This window comes from Myotis myotis, unplaced genomic scaffold (assembly GCF_014108235.1).
Source record: "Myotis myotis isolate mMyoMyo1 unplaced genomic scaffold, mMyoMyo1.p scaffold_m19_p_3, whole genome shotgun sequence".
Lineage (NCBI taxonomy): Eukaryota > Metazoa > Chordata > Mammalia > Chiroptera > Vespertilionidae > Myotis > Myotis myotis.
This window is the reverse complement of record NW_023416335.1, coordinates 121,663,274-121,678,072: the sequence shown is the minus strand read 5'-3', so window position 1 is coordinate 121,678,072 and position 14,799 is coordinate 121,663,274. Positions and strand designations below refer to the sequence as shown.

Here is a 14,799-nt window from a genome sequence, read left to right as displayed (position 1 = left end):
ATACACATAGAATTATAACAAAACAATGTTTTCATATACTGTGAGCAATATACTTTATTTTTCATTCTATTGTATTCTATTTCATTTATTTAAAAAATGCTGACCACATCCCACTAAAAGATTGCAACCTACAATTTGAAAGATACTGATTTAAAGCACACAGAATTAAGAGCAGAAGGGATAGAAATGGCCCACGATAGAATTCTGATTATGGTCTGGATCATAAATCTGCATCAGGTTGTAAATGTCTATTGTCTGATGGACAATAGGTGTTTCTGTGGAAATGGGGGGTGGGAAATGGAGCGAGGCCTAGGAAACTGTTTGATACTTGAAGAACATGGCAAAACGAGAGGCTGCTGACCCAGGTTCTTTGGAAAATAGAGCAAAATCATCTCAGGATTGCTGGGGACACAGAAAAACCAGACTGTGAAATGCCCTGAAAGGCCCCTCAATAACAAAGCCGACAGTTTGCCATTCTTGCAATAATCGCCACTGTCAGGGACCTGGAGCTGTGACACGAAGATGGAGCTTCGGATGGGGCAGAGGCCTTACCTCACAGCTCCACTGGCCCCGAAGCCTAGTTTCCTCACAAGTGTCAGTGCCACACAAAAGATTGGTGCTCCTTTCTCACAAACAAGTCTGTTTTCCATACGAGACTGGGGAGTTTTGGGGAGGGGGCAGTCCCAGATGATGTGGAATAAGGTCAGGGTCCTACAACTCTGCTGATGTGATGGGTGAGGTACACAAGAAAATGGGCAGACAGTCAAGTTGTCTCTTCTTTCACCGAGAAGACCATGAGATCTATAGTTCACAGTTACCCTCGGGTTGCTGCCATCTGTCCATGCTCCTCTGTAGTATACATTCCCTCTCCTGCCAATACCATGGACACCTTGGGGGTAGAGAGGTTCAGAGGATCCTTATTCAGCTAAGAGGGAAAGCCCCGCTAGGTGGGATCCTGGAGGCTTGCAGGAGCACACTGTGGTGGCTGGTCAGGATGGTAGAGGGTTTGGTGAACCAGGGTGCGGGCTGCTGGGAGGTCATCAGGATCTGAGGGCAAGAAAGGGGCTGGTAAGAGGCTGTGGCTCTCCTGGACCCCCCGATTTTCTAACCCTGCAGCTTGCTGGGACTCACCCAGGCCCAGCTCCTGCAGCAGCCCCTGGTACTCAGGCTCAGCCTCTAGCAATTTCAGCAGATTGGTAGACTCCATCCGCTCAAGCTGCACCTCCCAGTACACATAGATCTTCTGGTTGAATGTGACATACACGAGGCAGGGGTTATTGCGGCCCTCTTTGCAGGCATACAGGCCTGGGAGTTGGGTGGTGAGACAAAGGTCCAGAAGTTTCAGTCCAGTGGTGGGAAGGCAAGAACAAAATACAAGTCAGCAGTTTTGACCCTCCCACAGATGCCAAGCAGAAAACTAAAGGCTCTCTTTCTAAGTCTTCTCTGATGGGAACTCAGTAAAATAGGTAAAACAGAAAAGATCTGGCCCCATTCCAGGTATAGAAAAACTATCGTACAAAACCCAGGCAGAATAGCATCCAAATATGTGCTACTTGATTTGACTAGTCTTGCTAATCTAAGGGGTAAATCAGCAAGATGTAACCAGAAATCAGCAAGATGTAACCAGAAACTAAGGTTTCTCTGAGGTGGCAACTCCTGTGCAAAGGCCCTAGAGTAAGTATGCCAGCGCACTGCTCAATTCTTCTCACTTCGGTAACCACACGTATCTCCATGTCATCCCGAATGCTGGTTTCCAAGGTCCTGACTGGGAACTAATGGGAATGTCCTAGGACAGCGATTTTCTACCAGTGTACCACAAGAATTTTTAAAACATGCAATACCTGACTATTTAGTCAGGTGCACTGTTCTCTTTTCTCTTAGATTGTGAATAAAAAATGACAGCAGCCAGCACAACAGCTGTCCAGCGTGAAAGAATCAAAATTATACTTTTTTTGGTCAGAATGGCAAAAAATATATTTTTTCATGTGCTGCAGGATATTAGTGATTAGCTTATTAGTGCCATGAGAGGAAAAAGGTTGAACATCACTGGGCTAGGACCATGTTCTTCACAGAGTTTTGATATACTCAGATGGGAAAGAGCTTTCTGATGTCTTCATACAGATAGATAAGAAATCATACATTCTGCCCTGGCTCAGTAGATAGAGCATCAGCCTGTGGACCGAAGGGTCCCAGGTTCGATTCTGGTCAAGGGCGCATGCCTGGATTGCGGGCTCAGTCCAACATGCAGGAGGCAGCCAATCAATGATTCCCTCTCATCACTGATGTTTCTATCCCTCTCTCTTCCTCTCCCTTCTTCTCTGAAATCAATAAAAACTTTAAAAAATGAAACCATACATTCTTTAAAATATTCAGAAATAGAGATCTCACTATTATTTTTTTCTTATTTAAAACTGTAAAGATGGCAATTGAGCCTGGCTGGCATGGCTCAGTGGTTGAGTGTCAACCTATGAAACCAGGAGGTCATGGTTCAATTCCTGGTGGGCCACATGCCCAGGTTGTGGGCTCGATCTCCAGTAGGGGGTGTGCAGGAGGCAGCTGATCAATAATTCTCTCTCATCATTGATGTTTCCATCTCTCTCCCTCTCCCTTCCTCTCTGAAATCAATAAAAATATATTTTTTAAAAAAAGATGGCAATTGAGTACTCACCTATCACCCTCCAATGAAAGAGCTAAGGAACTCATTTGTTTATGAAGATTCACATTAGGGGACACACTGAGAATGGAAATAAGAGGCAGACAGTGTGTTAGAGGGGTGTGGGGCAGGGGCCCACCTGCACAGAAAGCTCGGACATTCTCATCCACTTGGAAGCGGACGACTGTGCGGTTGTGATCAATGATATACGTCTGCCCGTCCCAGGCACAGGCAACCACCTCCTCGTGCCCGTTGCCCTGAAAAAGGTCAGAGACAAGATTGCAAGGGGTGGCCAGGAGCCATTTTAGAAAGAGATCTAATGACAGGGCTGGATAGAATACTGTATAAGGAGCTGTGGACTTGGCTCTGATGACAAACCACCAGCTGGGAAAGAAGACAACCATATGTTTCTTACTGAATTTCTCCCATGCGCCAGGCACCAAAGAGGCTGTCAAATGAGCCACCTCACATAATGCTCACAACAACCCTGTGAAGTGGGCAACATTACTCCCAGTTTGATACTGAGGGAACTTCAGCTTATAGAAATAAAGTCACACACTCAAGGCCACTCAGCTGGGAGGTGGTGGAATCAGGCCTCCGACCCAGGCCTGTTCTACCTGACCTCAAAGCCTCAGGCCTTTTCTCCTACCATTGGGCCTGCATGACGGCAGCACAAAGAACAGCCCCCGTTGAGTATTCAGGAGCCATAGCCTTAGTAAAGACAGACTCACACAGGACAAGAAAAAACATACATCTGCAGTTGGGACTGATGACTAACTTCTAGATCCAAGGGATTATCTGTTTCTCTTTGGAGCGATCACTGCTGCTGAAAGAACTAAAAAGAGAGATTCCCTAGAGCACAGAGAAAAGTGCTCTGCATGTGGAATGGGGATGGCTCACTTCAAAGGGAGTAGGAGCGGTCTAAAGAGGGCCTTAAGATAAAGGCTGAGCTTGGCTGGTGATGCTCAGTGGCTGAGCATCGACCCATGAACCAGGAGGTCATGGTTCGATTCCCAGTCAGGGCACATGCCCGGGCTGTGGGCTTGATCCCCAGTAGAGGGCATACAGGAGTCAGCTGATCAATGATTCTCTCTTATCACTGATGTTTCTATCCCTCTTTCCCTCTCCCTTTCTCTTTCTGAAATAAAAGATAATATATATTTTTTAAAAAGGTTGAGAGTTAACTGTGAAGTGAGAATGGCCTCACTGAAATCTTATCTCTCCATGTGAAGAAGGTAAGAATGTTCCTCTCCACCAGGTGTTCCACCCACCGTGACATCCAATTTCTCTAGGGCGAAAAGCTGGTGGTCCACCTGCACTGACCACAACAGCTTGTCTGCTTCCTCCATAAGCTTCAGTGTCCCTGCAGGAGGAGAGGCAGGTGGATGGGTCAGGCAGGATCCCCCAGGCACACAACTGGCCCATAGCTGATCTGGGGAACTCACCATCCAGGGTGCAGAGGGCAAAGAGGCCAGAGCCACCACTCTCCGCAGTGTGGCCTGTGGGTAGAAGGACCAGAAGAAGAAAATGTGAGAAAGGCAAGAACAGAGCACATGGGGCGAGGAATGGCCAAGGGCAGGGAGGGAGAGAGGGAGGGAGGGAGGGACAGGACTAGAAATGAGAGAAAAAGCTGCATCTCCTCTCCCAAAAGTAATGTTTGTCCTTAGCAACCTGCCTCGTTTGATGTTGCCGATGAGGTGAGTAGAGACATTCTTGTTGTGGATGCGGCCGGATGTCTGGTGCAGCACAACATCTCGGGCAGCCGGGGTCTCCCTGTGGGCAGGAGACTGGGGGACTAAGTGGGAGACCAAGTGAGCTTAGTGCTCCGGCACCTTTGTGGCCCCGTCTCCGTAAGAGCTACCAAGCTGTGAATCAGCTGGGAAACCTATTGCTGACCCCGTCTGGCCCATGTGTCAAGTAGGAAACAGGGATGGAGCTATCAGGCTACCATCTTGGAACCTCTTCCAGTTGCTACAAGGTTAGAGCCAGGATTCCCTGGGTCCCAAAATATAGGTCTGCCCTTATTAGGAGAGAGGTGCTTGTGCCGTTCCTAGCTCAAGAAGCTCTGCCAACTGTAGACCTCCCATCCATTGCCGTGGACATCTGGGACCCAATCTTGCTCCCATGTACCCCACACCATCCACAGGCCTGCACCCCTTACCTAATGCCCTCCGTGGTCCCCTCAGAGGTAGTGGAGTGCCTAGCGTCCTTGTTCCAGGTGCATAGTAACACTGCATAAGCACAGCCTGGCTGTGACACCATCAGTTCAGGAACACCAAGGGGCCCCAGAGTCACCGAGAGACTGTCCACCTGCACCAGGGAACAGAGGCTTAAAGGGGACTGGGGAGAGAGGAAGTGGGACACTACAAAGAACAGGGAGAGAAGTGGGGCAGGGCCCCTGCTTACGTCCCCCAGGCTCCAAGGTAGCAGCGGGAGGAATTCTAGTGTTCATAGGGCTCCTGCCTGGTACCACTCTCCCCACATACACCACCTGCTTTCCTCTGTGCATTCCTCAAGTGGGGCCCAGTCCTGATATAGGCCCCACCACACCCACCTTCACATTCCCAATTCTTAGCACTGGGTTCCTTCCTATTAGTCATTACTAGCAATTTCCCCTAAGACCCTGATTTGAAATGATCTTTAGATCTTGCCCTGCATGACGGCCCATGACTATTCTCCCACAACCCCCTTCAGGAGGCCTTCCTCCCTGCTCTCTGGGCTCCGTGGTCACCATACTCAGCCTCTCACCTGGCCTTCCAGTGTCCATTTCTTGAGCGACACCAGCTGCCCTGTCAGATGTTCAGTGCCCTCGCCCAGATCTTCCCAGCGGAAAGCCCGTACCACACGGTCTGTGTAACCTACCACCAGCTCGCAACACCCGTCTCCATCTGTGTCGATCCAGAAAATAAGCCGAGTTTGGAGCCAAAGCTGCATTCGTCAGCTTGAATCCTACAAGCATCTCATCCCTACTCCTCTGCTAACATCACTGCTGACATTTTATCTGGTACGACTTCAAGCCCAATCTGTTGTGGAGCCACCTCATACACTCTGAGTCTGGTGCAGGCTCCTCTGCCCTTCCTGTCCTGACAACACCTACCTCTTCCTGCGCCCTACCCACCCATCTGCTCACAGGTCCTGTCACTGCTTCCCTTGGATACACAACTCGAGGTGTCCTGATTCATCGCATATACCTATCACCACCTTCGAGACAGTTTCTGGCCAAAGTATCAACCCAGTATCTATATAGCTCACTCCCTTGCCATCTTTAAGTTTCTGATCAGATTTCATCTTCTCAGCAAGGACTTCCCTGACAACTCCATTTAGAATCCCTACTTCTACTTCAACACTCTCTTGCTCCTTCCCATGGTTTATTCCTTCTTCCCCCGAATCCCTTGAGATCTGCTCTATTGCCCACTGACTCCTATTCCCCCAGCTGCCTGCAAAGACAGCCATGCCCACCGATGTCGCTGATCAGCATGACCTTGGTGTTGGCAGGGATGTGCTGCTTAAACACTGGACGCTGCTCCTCTCCCATTAGGGTCTCATGGTGCCCAGAAGCATCCAGGGTCCTGGCAGGCGTCAGGTCACACAAGTGAAACCAGCCCTCAGCACTTACTGCCACCACGAGATTCTGGGAGAGACAGAGGTATAGGAGAGATGGACTGGGGAGGGAGTCTGAGCACAGGCTGATCATTAGAACACAGAAGCCATTATCCTCAGCTGATTTCCACCTTGAGAGAGCAATCAATCCAAGTAAGGCCTTGGAGTTACATTGAAGTTCCAAGGTCCCGGAGAGTTCTTACCTTTCCTTTATTGCATACATCTCCAACCCCAACGCAAGTCAGCTGCAAAAGAAGAAAGGGAGGCTCAGGGAGACACAGAGAGAGACCAGTACTCCCTAATCTCTATGAAGCAGGAAGGAGTAGGTTTTCTAATTGCCATCATTTGCTGAAAACCTGTTGCCAATGACCTACTCTGATACTCTGTGTTAATCAAGTTATTGTGCTATAGGTTTATTTGGTTTACCCAGACGGCAATACAAAGACCTGAAGTAAAGACAATTTGGGCTCAAAACAAAATCTTTACAAAACAAAAACTCTAATATAGCCAGACTTTCATGTTTCTGGGCGTATTCAAATACTGCCCTCATTTTCTACTATAAGTTATAAGATTAGACAACCTAGGCTGAGCAGCTGGTGGGTTTAGGACACGCTGGTTAGCCCCCGTGTGGGTCTCAGCCTTGACAGTTCCCGGACAGACGAAATCCCTTCCCAGACCTACAGACCCCGGTATTTGAATACTTACCATTCCCTGGCAAGAACAGGTGAGCCATGGCCGGCTGTCATCATTCTTATATACAGACAGCTTCCCACTGGTGTCTCCCACCACCAGTTCATTTAACTTCAAATGGAGAGAGAAGAGTGTTAGCATGGGATCCTGCTGACCCACTTCAAACTCTACTGGGTCTATCCCGGGAAAATCACAGGACATCAACTTGAACCTTCATCAACTTTACTGAAAATCTTTTGTGACCAAGATAGCCATAGTTTCCCAGTTTCTTTATTTCTGTAGGGGTGAAGGGTGGTGTGTGTGTGTGTGTGTGTGTATGTGTTATGGGCAGGGGAGATTAGAGGAATAGTGCCATACAGAATCCATCCCAGGAAAGTTTGACATCTGGACAACTTAATGCCCTACATACTTGTCCATTACAAATAGGACATATAGAATCGGGCAAAGTAGTTTTACAGTTGTCTGTATGGAAAATAATACAATAATTACATTGTTGCCCTAGCCAGTTTTGCTCAGTGGATAGAGCATTGGCCAACTGAAGGGTCCTGGGTTTGATTCCAGTCAAGGGCACATACCTGGGTTGCAGACTTGATCCCTGGCCCTGTGGGAGGCAACCAATCGATGTGTCTCTCTCACATCAATGTGAGGCCCGGTGCACAAATTTGTGCATGGGTGGGGTCTGGCCAGCCCGCCCTGATCGGGACTGATAGGACCTGATAGGGCCAGGCCAGCAGGGGGCAAGGGGCCGTGGGCGGTTGGCTGGCTGGCCCCACCCCCTGGTCCGAACTCCCCGTTGAGGGGACAATTTGCATATTAGCCTTTTATTATGTAGGATAAAATAATAAACTGTTTCTCGTACTTACAACTGTAAACCTACTTTTGCCCCAACCTGTATTTTAAAAACAATTCCAAATATTCAACTTTTAGAGAATTTAACTTCAAACCTCATATTCAATTAGAGGCCAGGTAAAAAGAAAATGTCAGCTCTGTGGCCCTTCTCCTTTAGAAAGACCTTTGATCTTGGTGTGTATGAATGAATATAGGATGGAGGTTGGGGGTAGCATGAAGGGGTTGCTGGGTATCAGCATCCATGCTCTGGGCCTCTGGTGCCCTCAAGTGGCAACTAAGCTCTCAAGAGGGCAGGCTCCCTGCATGGAGCCTCTTCACTATTTGTTTTTAGGTACTCCCCTTCCTAGGGGTTCCCCAAAAGCTGGCCACCCTTTCCAGAGACTAACGATAATAAATAATAAGGTAGCTCCAAATCCTATTTCCACTAACAGCTTCATGATTTCCCTTGTGGGGAATCCAACACTCCCTTCCTGTCCTCAAGATAGAGTTAATATTAGAGTCTCAGGAGATTTAATTCTTTTTTTTTTTCTTTTTTGAATTTATTGGTTAACAAAATTATACAGGTCTCAGGTGCACAATTCCACAAGAAGATTAAATTCTAAATGCAACAAAGACATAACAGAAAGACATTAAGGAAAAGTTAGCAATGAATTGGAATTTATCAATATGATTTAGTTGATCTGAACCTTAGATTATTTTAATAGTTATGGGAATATTAGATCATAGAAGCATAAAACAAGTTTATTTACATTAAATCCTATACACCTGATGTTTCAATTACAGCTGGTCCTGGAGGACTTCTGCAGACACACAGAGAGAAGCAGACTGGCTTAGAGGCTCAGATTGCAGCTGCCTGCATTTGAATCCAGCTCTCTATGCCTCTATTTTTCATCTATAAAATGAGGATCACAAAAGTAGCTACCTCATAAGATTGTTGTGAGAACTGAGTTAACAGAGGAAAGCATTTAGAAGTGATTGGCATACAGTGAGCACTAATACCAAGTGGTTTTCAGCCTCTAGTTAAATATCTCCAAGGCTAGGGATCTTAACACTTTTCATGTAATCCATTCTTTTATTAAACATTCATTGAACAAACGAATTTATACTAGGTCTTGATAAAATGTTTGCTTAATAGACAAATACTAACAAAGAATTTTTTAAGAAACAAACAAACAAAAAAAATCAGCCCTGCTGGTGTGGGTCAGTGGTTGAGTGTCAACCTATGAGCCAGGAGGTCTTGGTTCAATTCCGGTCAGGGCACATGCCTGGGTTGCAGTCTTGATCCCCAGTATGGGGCAGAGGCAGTTGATCAATGATTCTCTGTCATCATTGATGTTTCTATCTCTCTCTCCTTCTCCCTTCCTCTCTGAAGTCAATAAAAATATATTTTTTAAAAAGAGAAACAAAAAAAATCAGAATGAAAGAGAATGCTCTTGAGTTAGTCAGCCCTTGAGTTTTCGGGTAAAGCTGAACAACCAGTTAGGGGTACGAAGATAAATGCCACAAACTCCCTGCTGAGAAGGACCTCAGAGTTTAACAAGAGCACAGACACAGGAATAAAATCATAAAACAGTGTGGTAGGTGCAGTGAGCCAGGCAGAGTGAGGCAATGACACTGGAAGAGGACATTCCCAGGGCAGCCCTATCTGCTCTCTAGCAGCTACACTAATTCCCCCTTATCCATGGGGATATGTTCCAAGACCACAGTGAATGCCTAAACTGCACACTGTACTGAACCCTCATACACACTATGTTTTTCCTATAAATACATACTATGATAGTTTAATTTATAACAGTAAGAAATTAATAACAACTACTAACAAAATAGAACAATTAGAACAATACTAGAGGCCCAATGCACGAAATTTGTGCAAGGGGCTTGGCCCTTGCAGCCCTGGCTTCATATGGAAGGTCATCCAGAAGGACGTCCGGAAGTTCGTTCAACTGTCCAGTCTAATTAGCATATTATGCTTTTATTATTATGGATACTATGATAAAAGTTATGCAAATATGCTCACTCATTGCAGGGGGTCCCTTGTATGGGCTCAATGCTTTCTGGGGTAACACGTTACCATCAACTGGAACATATTTTCTTCCACCTTTCTACTTATCAGGCACTGTGGCCATCACTTTTGCAGTTTCATGTATGACAGCAAAACAAGCATGGATTTCTTTTTCTTTCTTCATAATTTCACAGATAGAAGATTTGTTCTGATAACAGATCTTAGCAACCTCAGCATAGGATTACTTTTCTTATTAAGTCAAGAACATTCACTTTTTCACTTAAAGGAAGCAGTTTACCACTCCTACTTGGCATATCCAAATTGTTAGCATCACTACTCTTATGCTTTGGGTCCCGCGGAGCCGGGAGGAGGCGGGACTCCCAGGCAGGCTCTGTGCCGCGCATACAGAGTCAAGCCCAGCCCTGCCCACAGGTGCACGCCTGCTGTGCGCACAGCCATCTTGTGACGGCATGAGGGCACTCGGCGTGATGACCACTTAGGCTTTTATTAGTGAAGATAAGGGTTACTTAAACACAAGTACTGCAATACTGTGACGGCTGGTCTTGATCTGATAGCCCAGTTAAGTGACTAACAGTGGGTAATGTCTATGGTGAGAATACACTGGACAAAGGGATAATTCATATCCCAGGCGGGATATAGTGGAACTGAGCAAGATTCCATCCTGATATTCAGAACAGCACGCAATTTAATACCTATAAATTATTTATTTCCAGAATTTTCCATTTAATATATATTTTTTCCATTTAATATTTTTAGACTTCTGTTGACTGCAGGTAACTGAAAATGCGGATAAGAGGTGACTACTGTATAATGCTTCCCAGCAGTTCTGCTTCTCTGGTTGATTCTGGCTCTGGAGGCCACTAAGTGACACTAAAGAACCCCAGCTGGATAGTACACCAACAGTCAGAGATGCTAAAGGAGAACAGAATTAAGATCCTTCTAGAAAGTAGAGACTCTCTCTCCCATGGTGTTGGGTGGGTAGTTCTAGAGGGAGTGTATTCTATTCATGGTTTCCCCTCCAACTTAGCAGAAAATGAATTAGTTTCAAAGAACTATAACTTAATCACACATTGTGGCTATCACTTTTGGCTAATGGTTTCTATATACATAAAAACCTAAGCGACCATTATGACCGGACAACCAGCTGGTAGCTATGATGCACACTGATCACCAGGGGGCAGACGCTCAATACAGGAGCTGCCCCCTGGTGGTCAATGTGCTCCCACAGTCCCTCCCCCAGGCCAGCTGCTCTGATCTACACGATGGGGACTGGGCGAGATGGCCCCAATTGGCCCTGATTGCTGACCAGCCCGAGGGACCCCATTTATGCACAAATTCGTGCACCAGGCCTCTAGTATTAGAATAAAATAAGTCTTTTTCCTGCCCCAAATCTCCAAATGCTTTTCATGACAATCCTCATTTATTCAACAAACATTTACTGAGTCCCTATTATGTGCCAGGCACTACTCTAAGTGTTGGGAATAAAACAGTTAAGAAACAGACAAAAAACTCCTACCCTAATGGCGCTTACAACTTAGGGGGGAAAAAAAGTATAATATATCCAACACAGCAGAACTGAGTGTGTAGTAGTCAATTCACTTAGAAAAGCAATTTCCAAAAGAGCTACTCCTATGAATCTATTTTAAAAAGCATGTATTTTCCCTTGTAAACAAAGAAGACACTCAAATAAAAAAAAATGATGCACATCTAAAGTCATTTTGTTAATTTACTACTTAAAAATGCCTCCCTTAGTTTTCTCATAAAAATTGTACTGCTTGGCATATGAAAAAAATGTGAACGCCCAGAAAACATAATACAAATTTATGAGAATAACTTTTTCCTTCCTAGAGGAGGTAGAGCCAAAAGAAGCCTCATAAAATACCTCTCCATAACAGCACAAAGGAATCTGGAAAGAGAGGAGGATGTTTTAGCCCTAGCTTTTTTTGTTTTTGTTTGTTTCTTTCAGGCAAAAGACAGTACAGAACAGCAGGGAGGCAGAGTAGGGAGATGGGACAGAGTGTAGGAGAAAAAGGCAATAAGGTGCTTTGTATTAAAAATATTAAATACAGATTGTTAGGGAGGGCAATACAGTCCTGAATGGCCATTTGTAAGCTTCCCACCACAGGAGAACAAAAGACCAGGAAAACTTGCAGGACACCAGGAGTCAGATCATACAAGGAATGAAACTGTCCTAAGGCATGAAGGCACCTGATCGCATTCTAAGCCCACCAGCTCAGTCCCCAGACCCACTGACAAGTGTCCCACTAGTGACTGCATGTAAGGATGAAACTCCAGCCAGAGTGCTGCCATCACAGACCCAATGACACCTTGGCTCCTGCTGTGCAGCCCTTCCCTTGGGATACCCCATCCCCCATCCCCTTTCCTTAAATAAATTCCATTTTCTTTAATCACCATCTGACATGGCTATTTAGCCTGCCCATATACCACCATGTTAACCTTTCAGAGATAAATGAAAAGATAAAATCTGCACACAAAAAAAGTGTTTCATACCACCAATAGCCCCCATCCTCTTTGAAGCTTAGAACCTTTTACATATTTTAATCAAGGCATCTCATTACATTTTGTTATTCTAACAGCGGTCCTCAACCTGTGGGTCGCGACCCCTTTGGGGGTCGAACAACCCTTTCAAAACAGGGGTCGCCTAAGACCATCGGAAAACACATATTGTTTTTGTGATTAATCACTACGCTTTAATTATGTTCAATTTGTAACAATAAAAATACATCCTGCATATCAGATATTTACATTACGATTCATAACAGTAGCAAAATTACAGTTATGAAGTAGCAACGAAAATAATTTTAGGGTTGGGGGTCACCACAACATGAGGAACTGTATTAAAGGGTCGTGGCCTTAGGAAGGTTGAGAACCACTGGTCTATGACTATCACCCCACCTGATTATGAGCTACCTGAAGGCTGGGACTGTGTTGTTCATTTTTTAATTCCCAGAATGTAGCAATCCTTGGCGCCTAGTGGGCAGTTCAATAAATACTTGCAGAAAAATATAATTAAAAATGAACAATAATGGCGCTAACACTTTACGTTTAACTGTGGGCCAGGCATGATGCTACCTGCTTTACCTGTATTAATTCATTTAAACAACGGGAAAAGGAACGACGCGAGGGAAGAAATGGAAATTATTTTTGTAACTCAATCAAGGACTTTAAAGTTTCCAGACACCTGCGTGCAGGAAGGCGCAGGTCCCATAGGGAGACGTTAAGATTGGGGGGTTGTGGGGGGGTGCCTCTGCCGCTCCAGCGGGAGGCGGGGCGGATACAGTGTACTTATTCCAGCGCCTCGAGGAGCCAAGTGTAAGAGCAGCTGAGGCGCTTTAAAAACCCAGTTTGAGACTTTTTTAAAAAACAGTATTTTCTTTAAAATGTATTTTTATTGATTTTAGAGAGGAAGGGAGAGGGAAATAGAAACATCCATGATGAGAATCATTGATGGGCTGCCTCCTGCAAGCCCCACCCGTGCCTGACCGGGAATCCAACTGTGACCTGGTGAGTCATAGGTCGAGCGAGGCTCAACCCGGCGCCACGCCAGCCGCCTAGTTTGAGGCTCTGAAAGGTAAAATGGTTTTAGAAGTGATTCCCCTCGAGGAAGCTTAAGGACAGGAGCAGTGACCAGGAAATGTGGCCACCGAGGTTTAATAGGCTCTTACGGTAAATAAGTTACTGAATTAGAAAGTCAGTCGTCTATGTTCCTAAAAGAGTAGCAGACCAGGGGACGGGAACAATTGGGTCAGGCCGCCCCGGCATTCACGCTCTCTAGAAAGCTCTCCAGGCCCGCCACGCCAGTCCCGTCGCGCAGGCGCCGCTCGCCTCCACTTCCCTGGCCCCGCCCCGCCCCGCCCCGGCCCTGCGCAGGCCCGGGCTTCTCCTGCAGTGCGCATGCACTGACCGTGTCGTTATCGACGTCTCCGAGGCAGATTGCGTGCGGAAAGAGGCTTCCGCTGAACTCCAGGGCCACGCGCTGCACGTAGCTAACGGACCTCATCGCACTTCCGAGGGCTAAGGGGTCGGGAGACCCCGCTAAATGTTCCCCGAGGCTCTCCCGGCCGCCGCCAGAGCGGAAGGCCACTCAAAGCGGAAAGTTACGTCACCACCTGAACCTCCAATCCCAGCTTTCCTCGCTTAACCTTAGAGAGGAGGCGGGTCTTCCGAGCCCGCTGGGCTTGGGGCGTGACCAGCTACTTATGTGAGTGACAGGGGTGTGGGCCACTCGTTTTCACCTGAGGGCTGGATCGCAAGGGCAGACCAATCCTAACCGGGCTGATCCAGTCCCTTGGCAACAGGGCTCTCTAGTGCTTGACCTGATAACCTTGACCTCTTCCTTTGTCGCCCTGACAGTTGAAGAGTCCCAGTCATCAGATCATCTCTGAGAATCATAATAATCGTAATAACTGCCAATTTTATAGTTTCCAGCAGAGTTTTTTAAGAAGTTGCCCGTTAGGAGTTGTGAAAACTATATGGTCAATTGAACCAGCATTTAAAAACACGAATAGAATAGAATGGAAAATATCTAGTGACATAAGTATTGTTTTAGTGAATCCTTTGTTTCAAGTGTATATATTTATATGTGTATATACTGGCTAAGATAAAAAAAAAAACCACAGTGTGTGTGCTTTGTGATCAATAGTTAGAAAACCACTTGATGCAAAGCACATTTCACATATTGTTTCATAATTAGCACAACAAAAACGTGAGCTTTATTATTATTCCACTAGAGGTCCAGTGCACAAAATTTGTGCACTGGTAGTGTCTCAAGTGGCTGCCAGCTGTCTGCCAGGTACTCCCTCCCTTCCCCCCCGGCCACCTACCACCACCACCACCACCAGCTGGGGCCTCCCTTCCTTCCCCTGGCTGGCCCTGCCCCCTGGTTGAACTCCCTGACCAGGGATAATCTGCATACTACGCTTTTGTTATATAGGACTAGAGGCCTGGTGCACAAAATTTGTGC

The 14,799-nt window shown here is 46.2% G+C and overlaps 1 protein-coding gene across 5 annotated transcripts; it reads right to left on the bottom strand.

Moving 5' to 3' along the window:
* Positions 1 to 26: 26 nt before the first annotated feature.
* Positions 27 to 14,571, bottom strand: ITFG2 (integrin alpha FG-GAP repeat containing 2). 5 transcript variants are annotated; one of them, XM_036299644.1, is made up of 12 exons: positions 13,741 to 14,535; positions 6,959 to 7,054; positions 6,457 to 6,498; positions 6,113 to 6,284; positions 5,402 to 5,541; positions 4,815 to 4,963; positions 4,329 to 4,426; positions 4,099 to 4,152; positions 3,925 to 4,016; positions 2,793 to 2,910; positions 1,132 to 1,305; positions 27 to 1,047 (listed from the first exon to the last, which is right to left on the bottom strand). In XM_036299644.1, the coding sequence occupies exons 1-12, from the start codon at positions 13,834 to 13,836 to the stop codon at positions 944 to 946; spliced, it is 1,335 nt and encodes a 444-aa protein (XP_036155537.1). In that variant the 5' UTR covers positions 13,837 to 14,535; the 3' UTR covers positions 27 to 943. The 5 variants fall into 5 exon arrangements, 4 of the variants coding, with proteins under 4 accessions (XP_036155537.1, XP_036155538.1, XP_036155540.1 ...); XR_004966080.1 differs by lacking the exon at positions 3,925 to 4,016 and having other exon boundaries at positions 4,329 to 4,448; positions 13,741 to 14,561; XM_036299645.1 differs by lacking the exon at positions 2,793 to 2,910 and having other exon boundaries at positions 4,329 to 4,448; positions 13,741 to 14,555.
* Positions 14,572 to 14,799: the final 228 nt, after the last annotated feature.